The 12,455-nt window shown below is 37.8% G+C and overlaps 1 protein-coding gene across 1 annotated transcript; it reads right to left on the bottom strand.

The window, feature by feature from the left end:
• Positions 1-874: 874 nt before the first annotated feature.
• On the bottom strand, positions 875-1,948 carry LOC110162214 (insulin-like growth factor-binding protein complex acid labile subunit). Its single transcript, XM_020927081.2, has one exon. The coding sequence runs from the start codon at positions 1,946-1,948 to the stop codon at positions 875-877; it is 1,074 nt and encodes a 357-aa protein (XP_020782740.1).
• Between the last annotated feature and the right edge of the window lie 10,507 nt (positions 1,949-12,455).

Genomic DNA, 12,455 nt, shown 5'->3' with positions numbered 1-12,455 from the left:
TGAAACAAAGCTCAGTTTAAAATCTTACTAAGCCTCAGACAGAGCATGCCTATAGTTAGCATCACAAGTATGAACAGAGACGTGTAGTCGTCCATAACAAGAGTCTCACAAGTGCAGAGTGTGAGGGGTTAGAGTTAGTATTTGCAGTGTCCATCTGAAAGAGCTTCTGTTCAAATCCTTCCTGTATATGCACTTGCTGATTGCAGAATCAAAAGTGCATTGTGTTAAAATGTTAAAAAAAAACAAAAAAAAAACATATTAAGCTTTTCTGGTTTTCATGTAACTATAAAGCAAACATAAGAACCTGCATCTACTTGTGCTCGGAACTTTGAGAAAACCAACTTCCACCTCAAGAAAGTGCAATGGAACAGTCAGTCAAATTGGGTTTCTGAGTCCGAGACCAGTCGGTTGGATTTAAGTCACAGCAAAATGTCCGTGCACACAGTAAACGGGGGAACTGTCTTTTAGTCATTTTGTTAAGTATGTTAAGTTACCATGGAGAGAAAGTGTCTTCTAAAAACTTTGTAGTGACATTTAGACTTTCTTTCACATCATTTGACAGAAGACAGAAGTGTTTTTCTGAACATGTAAAAGTCAAACTGCCACAACTGAGTCACCGACAACTAACCGACTCTTTTTATTAGCAGGAGCTAGTGGCATCCAGATTTTCTCCAACTCCTGCAACAGAACACATTTACAACGATGTTGGGAGAACTGACTCAGATTTATCCACAACTGACATCCAGTAGAATGTGGCATAAAAGTACCACAATCTGCCACGTGATTGGATCCAAATCAGGCCAACAGAGCATTTTTAAGTTTGTAGGAATGTCATTCTTAAAGTCTTAAAGTCTATTTAAACATCCGGCAACTCTTAATAATCCGACTCGTCCGACAGCTCCCCCTGCTGGGTCCAGTGCTTGCCCTTCTTCTTCTTCTTCCTCTTCCTCTCTCCCATGAGCATGGCGGCGAGCACGGTGATCACCACAGTAACGGTGATGATGAGCACCGTGACCGTCTCGGCAATGCACAGCTCTGCATCCACCTCCATGAGCCGGTACCCCTCCAGAACTTCTGGCTCTCTGCACGTCAGGTTGATGTAGTCGTCCAGGAAAAGCCTCTGAATGGTGCGCAGTTTCCGGAAAACTCTCTGGAGATCGCAATCACAGTTCCACGGATTCCCCTCCATCAGGATGTGGGTGCTGTAGGTGTGGATGCTCAGGAAGGTCTTGAAGTAAACGGTGGACATTTGGTTGTTGGCGAGGTTGAGCAACGTCATACTGGTCAGAGGTTTGAAGACACCAACGTCCGTCTCGCTGATGTAGTTACGTTCCAAGTTGAGAACTTCCAGGGAACGCAACATGGAGAAGATTCCGCTCTTGAGGTCCGTCAGCTGGTTGCCTGCGAGATGGAGGTGCCTCAGGGAGCTCATGGAGGCAAAAGACCTCATCCGGATCAGGTGGATGAAGTTCCCCGTCAGATTGAGCCTCTGTAGCCCGTCTAAGTGTGCGAAGCTCCGGCTGTCCAGGCTGGTCAGGAGGTTGTGGGCGAGTTGGAGCTCTCGGAGGAACGTCAGCCCCAGGGAGAAGCCCTCACTCAGGCTGCGGATGCGGTTCCAGCTCAGGTCCAACTTCTGTAGGAATTCGAGCTGCGAGAAGGAGCCGTCCTCCACCAGGCTGATGTTGTTGTGCTGGAGCAGGAGGATGCGGAGTTTGCGGTTGTGAGACAGCGCGTGCTCGGGGATGGTGGAGATGAGGTTGTGAGACAGGTCCAGGAGCTCGGTGGTGGGCGGGACTCGCGAGGGCAGGGCGGTGAACATGGCGCGGGAGCAGATGGTGAACTTGAGCTCGCCCCGGCAGTCGCAGCCCGGTTGGCACCAGCCGCTGTGGGAGCGAGGGAGGATATAGCCACTGAGCATGTGCAAAAGAGTCACCTGTAGGAGCCACATCACTGCACCTGGACAAAGGAATGAGGAGAGCTCAGATAAGAACAGTGTAGACTTTCAGATGTAGCTTATGAGCAGAGATGAGACTGATACATACATTTCAAATTGCCAAATGTTCGAACAACTTGTAAAAGTTTCTGTGTGTCTATATGTGGTGTAAAACTCTGGAACAGTCTGTATACACGTCTCAACCAATGCCAAAATATCCATAAATTTGTTTTTCTATAAACATATGGTCTGGTCACAGTAAATAGAGACAGGGTGATAATATTAGAACATATTGTAGTGCTGGTTTATGTTGGTTGTTCCGTGTGCTGGTGTGTTCCGTCCATTACATGACTTGTATTTGTTGTCTGGCACCATTGTTGGTATCTTTAACCTTTACCACCTTGTAAATAGTTCATATAGTTTCATGCAAAATGTCTGAAACATGCAAAAGAAAGCTCACGTGTTAGATTAGAAGAGTGAGGGTGGGATTAAATATGTTTTCTTCTTCCTACTCCTTTTTGGGTAATTTTTTTGTTGTGGTTATTTCTATTTTTGATTTCATTAATGTTCTGTGTTCCATTGTATAATAATATAAATCTTCGTACTTGCCCAAAATAAATACATGAATGAATACATAGGGACTTTGATGTTGGCCACTAGAGGCCGCCAAAGTGGACATCCAGCAGAAGTGACCACAGAGGAAAATTCCCAGTGGAGGTCAACAGTCGAGCCTGCTTCAAAGTCTGCTCTGGTTCCGGAAGTAACTAACTAACTATTATCCATAACACAGATGTTTTAGGTCAAAAAAGCACATTTAAAATGAAAGATTTGGTGAAATGTTTTAGAAATGGTACATACTGTTTCAAAAACATTTATAAAAAAGTGTATTGTAAAACTCTGACTCTGAAAAACTCAGACAGTTAGACACTGTCTGCATCTAATTAGAAAACATTTGAGTTTTGGTAGACTAGTTAAAGCCTCAGTATGTAACCTTTAGTCAAAAATATACTTAACCCCTTAACGCCTGAATTTACATAGATGTATATAAAAATGTTTTTATGTGTTTTTACCTTTAAGTAGTAAATTAAGTTTATATTATTAAGGTGACTTTACTTGTTTATTTATTTGAGACAGTGCACATTATTTACATGAACCTTAACAGGAGAGATGTTTGTACATCAGGTTGTAGCATCATTCCTCATTTCCACCTGTCGTCCCTGGGCAGGTTCATTGATTGATTGTATTTAACTGACCTTGACTATCAACTGTTCTTCCTGGAGACCTATGTAGCATGTTTTGGGATTTGACACTATAGCAAATAAATAAATAAATAAAAATAAAAAATAGAAAGAAAAATAGAAATTAAAAATAAAAACAACTGGAAACAAGTGCTTGCCAAAGGTTCCTGCAGATGCACTAACCATTATTGGGGGAATGCAGCCACTGTCTCGGCTTATATCTTGATCCCAATGGTTTATCACATATTTGTGACAGTTGGCTTTAAGGGCTTAAGTAAAAGTGTCCATTTTGGTTTATTTAGTTTATTACACTAAAAACCTAGTGGATTTGCATCTCCACAAACCTGATTCTTATTTGGCCTTGCTCTGTGTGGCATAAAACCATGGACAATGCTCTGAAGTATGCTTTTAACCTTTTATTCCCACGGAGTCATGCAGGTGCCACCTCGAGAAAACTACACACTGAAGCTTTAAGCATATTAAACATTAAACATTAATGTCACAACACTGTTACACCTCACAGTTGAGGCTTGTAGTCTTTATAGTCTCCATATTTGTTCACGCTTTTAGAAAAACCTGCCTTCTTACTGTGAGTGGACTCGCCTCCCCACAGATCTGACCTTTAGCATTATGTGGTGGTATAATCTGCTTGTCTAAATGAGGATATGTTTTTAATATCTTACTATAGAACAGACCAGACAATACAACAACATGTGCATAGATAAGCCTCTGAAAAGCTACACAGTGCACCTTTAAATCTGAATGTTATTTGAGTTATTGTACAGCAGACATTAGAATTATAGTAATAAAAGTAAAAAGACAAAAGAAGAAGTTGAATTGACTATAACAAAAAGTGAAGAAATAGGACTTTATTACAGAAATTCATAAAATAAGTAGGTGATAAAGTACCACCTGACCAGTACCAATATTTCAGTTTCAGTTCATTTAAGTTTTTGTAACTGTCCATTTTTCTTTTTGTTTTATTTTGTTTAAGTGAACCTCAATTTGAAATATTTTTTTACTTCAAACTTGTGCTGGAATATGATTTTGGTTACCTTCACTCATGAGTTTGTGATACTTTTAAGCTGAAACGTTAAAAAATAGAGTAAAAACACTGGTCAAATTTAATGAAAATATCGCAAATTGTTTAAAATTTTGCCAAATTTTTCCATCAACACTCGATAAAGTTAACATCCAAAGAGCACAATTTTAAATCTTACTTAATTGTTAGTCATTTTAAATCGTGTGTAAAAGCTATTTTATTAAGTTGTCAGTAAGTAAGTAGTAGTACAGGTACTCTACTACTACTACTATACTAAAATACAAAAAAAATAACAACGCAAAGAGCTATATTTGCGGACAGTAAAAGTAATAGTTAAGTAATAGTACTCACGGTGTAGCGGCGGGCTGTGCACAGAGGAGCGCTGATGAGTGAGTGCATTAAGACCATGGAAAGAAACACACAGCAGGACGGGGAGAGAGGGGGAGGAGATAAAGAGATAGAGAGAGAAAAGGAGAGAGAGAAGCGATGGAAAGAGGTAGAAAGAAGGGAGGGCGAGAGAAAGGAGGGCGACGCCGGACAGCAGGTGAGCGGGAGAGCGTGGGAGGACTGTAGGAGAGGGAGGGAGAGAGGGAAGAGAGGAGGGAGGGGTGTGTGTGTCAATTATTCACCAGGGGGCTTTAACTCACTCTCTAAGTACTGGCTTTCACACAGGAAAAGATATATGCCCACATTTTATACTTACACACAAATACATAAATATATATCTCCTACCAGCGCGGCTAGAGAGGATTACAGTACTGCGCTGGAAAAGTACACCGTGTAACTTTTTCTGGCGGAGGGTCTGCCACCTGCTTGTCTCCATGGCGATGTTATTGCTTTGCCTGAAGGTTCCACAGGACGGCATTCAGTTATTATATTATTCACTAAGACGCTCTTCAAACTAGTGCACAGTTAAAATGTTTTTGTTTTATATTCTTAATTTATTTATTATTATTATTATTATTATTATTATTATTATTATTTATGTATTTATTTATTTATTTTTGGGTCGGGTCAAGTGGTAACGGAGGGAAACAGGGGCAGATTTTTGACATTCAAATGTCTCTTATTCAGAAACTAGAGGGACTATTGAAATAAGTAAAGTATCAGAATGTAGGAAAGAGTTACACTCCAACAGGGTCAAGTTAAACCTGTGATATTCTTTCAAGTTGTTGACAAAAAAAAATTTAAAACTCATGTCGGTAACAGAGGGAATGAAATATGCAGCACTTTTTGGGCAATAAATCCAAACAGTGATAACTCTTGGTTCTCACTTCCATATCCTTAACAAACTGGTTTGAATATTTGCTTCATATAGTTTTCTACCATATGGTACAAGATTAGGTTGAAAAACCTCTTACTTTTTGACTCATGAGATTTTTTATTAAGAAAGGTCATGGTAACGGAGGGAAAAGTAACGGAGGGAAAATTGTACAAACAAGTAGAAGGTGCAGGATTTTACATCATTTGTCGCTTTTTTCTTCCGAATACTTTAATATTACTTCAAAATGAAAGGAAACTATTTCTATAAAATATGTCAGTCCTTCCAAGCAAATTTTTATCATTTTAAATACATTTTTTTTTGAAAAATCATGTACCTTCATCAACAGTTCAAAGATGGAATAACACAAGATATGATGGAAATACATCCATTTATTTACATGATTTGCAGGTCTTTGAAATTTGGGAAATAATTTTTGTTCCATGTTTCATACATGGTCTGTTTAAAACATATGGAACTTTAGAACCAAAATGGTACAGAAAAAAGGTCAACAGTTTCATAAACTAGAGTACATATGTATCTGTTCAATACATTTTTATATCAGATGCATTAACTTGAATTTTTGGCCTTGATGTTTACTTCTGCTTGACCGGACCCGCATCTTTATTTACAGACTCAGGGTCCAAACCGTACACAGAAAGACACACACCCGCAATACGCTACACCTATATATAAACACACCAGCACACACACTCACACACACACACATACACACACACACACACACACACACACACACACACACACATACACACACACACATACACACACACACGCACACACACACACACACACACACACACACACACACACATACACATACACATACACATACACATAAAAAAAAAAACCTACAGTGACATAAGGTCCATAGAATTCAAATACACGCAGCTGCTCTTCCAACATTTCCAGATGACAGAGTAATATTGGGTGTCACTTTCCTTATTATCTGTCAAGCTCGTTATAATTCCATTTCTTGATTCATTTAACCTACACATAAATTTAAACATGAGGTTCCTGATTAGAGCCTGGAATGTGGGAATATTTACAGTCACAAACAAAGCACGAGCACTTTCCCACCTTGGAGTCTTTAGCAGAATTCTGAGAGCATCATTCTGTGCCACGTTGTTTGATGTTTCATGGTAATGTTTGATAATCATTCAGTTGTGGATGTTTCATTGTGTTTGAATCAATTGAATTTAATCCATGGTGTTTAAATATAATTTTTTATTTTATTATTATTATTTTTTAATTCACAACGATAATGCGACAATTTTTAATGTATTCATAAGGTGGAGGCTTTAATATGCGCTCTTTTGGGTTTTTTTTGCCTCTTCCTGCACCTACTTTTTTTTCTAGTGTGTGTTTTTTTTATTATTATATGTTATGCAAAATACATAAACAAATAAATAAATAAATAATAAAAATATTGTGTATTGTCCTTGTCCTGTGTTTGTGTATAGCACTTTGACCAGCTGTGAAGTTTTTAAAGTGCTTTATCAATAAAGTTGGTATGGTATGGTTATGGGAAGACTATTTTTTTGGGTCAGTTAGGTCTTTAAACATACAAACAACAGAACTGTTTAATCTGCACCAAAAGATGTTCAGATGTAAGGGACACTGTAACTTTAACAGCCATTTACTCAAAATGGATTTCTCCCCATAGAGGAACACGAAACATTTCTAGCACCAACAAAAAACAAACTTTACTTCACTTATACCTAACAAGATTTTAACCAAGCATATGGAAGATTATCTAATGCCATGTCTGGTTTATTAAAGTTTTAACTGTAATTTAATCTGGTGAAATTTGAATTTTTAAGACAATTATCAGTAAGATTTTGTTTCCAGTTCTTAATAGGAAATCCAAAATCCCGTCAGTGTATATTTTAGTATCTAATATGACAACAAAGTAAAGCTGGAAATTTAGACCTGGCTCTTTCCATATTTGTTATCAATGTCCCCAGACTTTCCAATGTTGTTTGTTTTTACACATAAAAAGCCTTATTTTTACTACATGATTGATTGATTGATTTGTTTTTATTTCAAGTTTGTGCCAAGAGAGAAACAATAATCATGTATACTACATATACATTGTAAACAACAGAAAAGCACATTTCTCAAAAAGGAGTGGGAAGAAGAAAAAACTTATATGAACCCACCTCTGTTCATGACATAGTTTCAAAAATGATGTGGTTGCTTCTGTACATAGATCACGGAACTTAACAAATATTTACGTATAGCAAAATAAATTACATATTATTCAAACAAAATATAATTTTAACCCCAATAGTTTTTTTTTTTTTTCCCCATTTTGTATTGTACACACATATATATATATATACACATATATACACATACATATACATATATACACCCATAAAACACACACTGATATATATATATGTGTGTATATATATATGTGTGTGTGTGTGTGTGTATACATACACACACACACACATATATATATATTTATATGTATATATATATATATATATATATATATACTTCTACTACTTTTTGTTCTTAAAAATGTATGTGAGTAAACATTTTTACAGAAAACGTTTCAAAAACAAGGTTAATAAACATTTCAGATATTATGTAAGATTTTTTCCTATTCACCTTCAGTGTCTCGTGTTAAAATGACCTGTTCTGTTGTTCATGTTTTAAGAGAATAAGAATCAGTTACAGCACCTTTAAAAGTGAGGAGTTTGACAAAAAGGGAGGACCAAAATACATGTTTCATCTCCAAACAGTGGCTTAGAGCTGTGTTGTTGTTTGCAGCCTCAGGTGCTGTGGCAGAGTGTCAGACAGATGTGCCGGGCTCAGCGTATTACTCCAGATGCCCTCACACTAAGATTACACTAATACCACCGTAATCCCCTGGCCCACATCCAGCTGCGGCTCTGCAGACCACAAGATGTGACCACATGTGGCCCGTGGGCGACTGCTGTGACACAAACTTTATCACCAGTATCCACACAGAGTACTCCTGTTTCCCACGCTGTCCAATTATAGTCTGATTTCCCCAAAGAACCAGTCACACCACTCTTCCCAGTTCCTAAATCCTTTGAACTGACAACAATCATGTCCTTGGGGTTAACTAATGGCACCACTTTCTGAAGCTATTGTGAAAAAAATCATTTCAGTTTTGTTTATTTATATTGAGAGAAGATGCTGACCTTTGTGACCGTTTTTGTTTTATGGCTTCATCAGAACTGAAAAAGTCACTTGGATCAACATCTTGACACTAAAACTTTTGTCCAGTTGACAGAGTTTACATTTCTTTTGCTATAGATCGTACCTGGATGACTGAGGGATGACACAGATATCCAGGCACACACAGTTGGTGCAGAATCGGGCAGTGACAGCCTCTCCATATCATATCAAATTAGAAAAAAATAAAAATAAAAAATCCTTAGTAAAATCTTAAAGGTGCATTGTGCAACTTTTCCATCTGCTCGTCTCCATGGAGATGTTATTACTCTCTCTGGAATGTTCCACAGTGTGACATTAAGCTCTGTGCATCATTTGTTCTTTTGAATTTCAATTAAGAATGAAACACAGTAAAATGGGAAAACAGTTTGTTATTTCATTTCAGTTTGGATATTTTATTCTCTCTGGCTTAAATTCCAGGCATGAAATTTAGTTTCAACTGAACAAAGGAGCATTTCTCGCTGCTTCCTGTTTCTCATCATGGAGTTCAATCATGACTTTGTAAGATGTGAAAGTAAACACGTCACTATAAAAGAAGAGACATGTTTGTCCACTAAACTGCAACGATTTTCCAGGTGAGTCCTTCTAGCAGCTAAACTTCCAGGGCAGACATGTCAAACTCAGGCCCAAGGGCCAAATTTGGCCCATGATATAATCATATTTGGCCCGTTAGATAATATCAAATCTGTATTAGAGCTGCCCACCGACTACCGATAGACTCTGGAGACATGATTTATTTAAAATGTTGTTATTATTTTATATTCTTGGTGTCCACCAGCGTCTGACCAGAACTGAAGAAGCAGCTTGGATGAGCTGCGAAACGTCTTCAACCAAACTAACTTTTGTCCAGTCGACAAACTGAATTTTCTCCTCGTCGTGGATTCTACCTGGACTGGGATTCTTCACATATTTTATATTCTACTTGTTCTGTCTACTTGATTCAGTCTCAAAACTATTATTAAGCATTTATTTGAATAAGAAAAGGTTTAACATTACTCTACATATCTCAAAAGACAAACAAACAGATGTTGTTGAAATGTATATTTAATATAAATATATTTAGTTTGGCCCACGACTTAGTCCCAGTTTTTAATGTTGGCCTCTGTGAATTTGAGTTTAACACCCCAGCACCATGTCTGTTTTTTGACTGGTGTTATTTGAAAGAAACTTTAAATTTAATATTGGAAATAGAGGCTGAAATGTGTGGGGTTTTTTTTTGTTTGTTTGTTTTTTGGACACTAAAATGTAATAATGAAAAAACAAACTGTTTCCCCATTTTATTGTTTTTCAAAAGAACAAATGGTACACGGACCCATTAAACACTTCTACTTTACATTTATTCAACTGCAGTTGGTTTAGCTCAAAAATCCCTTGGAAAACAGGTATTCTGACTGAGCGGGGTCGCCTCTCCACAGATCTGACCTTCTGACATGTAACTTGGTATGTTTTGATCTCCATGAAGATAGAAAATTTGAACCCCATACTGTGAAACATTCCAGACAGACAGCACTAACAACTCAACTGAGAAAAGCGTTTACCGGACGCTGCAGCAGAAAAGTTACACAATATACTTTTAAACATGATTGTTGTTAGTGTGTTTTAGTGGAATGAGTAGTGTGTTTTTTAAACACATGTGAGCGTGCCTGTTGTGTGTCGGTGCAGTGTCCAGTGTCAGTGTGTAGTCTTGTGTATGTCCTGTGTATAGAATGTCCACACTCAGGTTTCTCACACCTGACCCACACTGTACTCCACCGTCCTACATTCAAACACAACATATATGGATTTTGTCTTTATTTAGTATTAAAGCGGAGGTATTGCACTTTTATGAGGGATTAACAGCTAATAATAAAATTGTGAAACGAGTGTGTAATTAAGAAAAATACATGCATTCCAAATTTTGGACTTTTGGACGAATTTTGGACCGAAAAAGTGAGCATCAAACCACCTTGTTTGTTTTCCCAGTGGGATGCGTTGACAAAGTTGATATTTTCAAGTCTTTTGAATCATATCACATTGTAATTGACATTGTAATTGTGTGGTTGTTGGATCCTAACAGCGGAAAACAGCTTGAGAAACGGGCTTCGGAAGTTTGCGAACTCCCTAAATGCAAAAGGGAATCAGATGTGTGTGACTGTAAACCTCCGTTCAAACTGTTTCTCTTCCCAACGGAATTGAAAAACTGTGAAAGGTAAAGGTGATGGGCAGGATTGATCCACAGGAAGAACCAAAAAGGAAAACTTTGACTGCCTAAATCATCCCGAGTTTGCAGAGAACATTTTGTATGTGAAGCGACAACAAAACAAAACCCTGATCCCTCGCTCAACCTTGGTTACAATTTTAAAAAGTCAATGCCAAAGCGAAAGGCTCCAGCTGTTCACCAAGAAACACCTTCCACTGCAAAGAGACCAAGATGTTTCTGTAAAACCACAAGAACAAGAAAGTGCAGCTCAGTCTGTTTGTCTTCTGCTCCTCTCACTTAACAAACAGGATTTTGCTTTGTTGTCGCTCCACATACAAAATGTTCTCTGCAAACTCAGGATGATTTCTTAGACAGTCAAATGTTTCCTTTTTTGTCCTTCCTGTGGATCAATCCTGCCCATCACCTTCACCTTTAACTATTTTTCAATTCCGTTAGGAAGAGAAACAGTTTGAACAGAGGTTTGCAGTCACACACATCTGATTCACTTTAATATTTATGGAGTTCACAAACAAAGCCCATTTCTTGAACCATTTTCCGCTGCTTCCAACAACCACACAATTACGATGTCCAAATCCCAAAACTAAAATATGACAATATCAGAACCAGAAACAAAACGTTATGGTTCAAAAGACTTGAAAAGATCAACTTTGTCAATAGACTCATCCCACTGGGAAAACAATGCTGATGCTCACTTTTTTGGAGGATCCTTCCCAGTACTGTTATGCATCCTGCCCTAATGTGAGTCAGTATAGTCACATTTTCTTTGCATTTTTAAGCAGCTTTTCTGTATTTTACCTAAACAAATGAAAGTTTATGTCTCTCTTTACTATCGGCAGGGATCAAATTGGTCAAAAATAGGGACGCCTTGGGACATTTCTTGTGTAAAACTGGGACAAATCACTAGTTTTGTATAAATCTGCCTGGACAGGGGGACACACAGCTTAAAACTGGGACTGTCCTGGGTAAATAGGGACATCTGGCCACCCCTAAGCTAATAACGTACAGTATTTAGATCATGTTCTGAGCCTCCCCGTTCAGCATGTGTCCTGCTCATGAAACCACAGTATTATACACAGATGACGTCTAAAACCTCCTCAGGCATGTTTTTGATGAGGGAATAACATGGGAGAAAGTTCATTTTGGAAAAAAGGCTACACAAGATTTTTTTGAAGTTTTGTGTGAAGAATAGTGACTAGTAAGCTAGGGAGCTAGGCATGGAGGTAGGGTGTAATTAAGTAAGTAAGTCTTTATTTATGTAGCGCTTTCACAGACATTTCTGCCCCCAAAGACGCTTTACACTGTAAAGCGTGTAAAGGTAAAGGCTGTAAGAGAAAACAGAAATTTTCTGAGCACTCAAGCCTCAAATATACAAAAACAACTTTGATAAAAGGCACTGTACCTGATTATGCAAAAATGTGGTAACACTTTATAATAACTACACCTAATTTAGCCTTAATAAAGCATGAACAAAGACTTAATTAATAATGATTCACACTTAGTAACTACTTAATTACTACCTGAATTAGCACTTAACTTGAACTTAA

Source organism: Boleophthalmus pectinirostris, unplaced genomic scaffold (genome assembly GCF_026225935.1).
Source record: "Boleophthalmus pectinirostris isolate CB_2022bp ecotype Guang Dong unplaced genomic scaffold, ASM2622593v1 HiC_scaffold_11, whole genome shotgun sequence".
NCBI lineage: Eukaryota > Metazoa > Chordata > Actinopteri > Gobiiformes > Gobiidae > Boleophthalmus > Boleophthalmus pectinirostris.
Note: the sequence above shows the minus strand (reverse complement) of the source record. Positions and strands in the feature narration are given on the sequence as shown.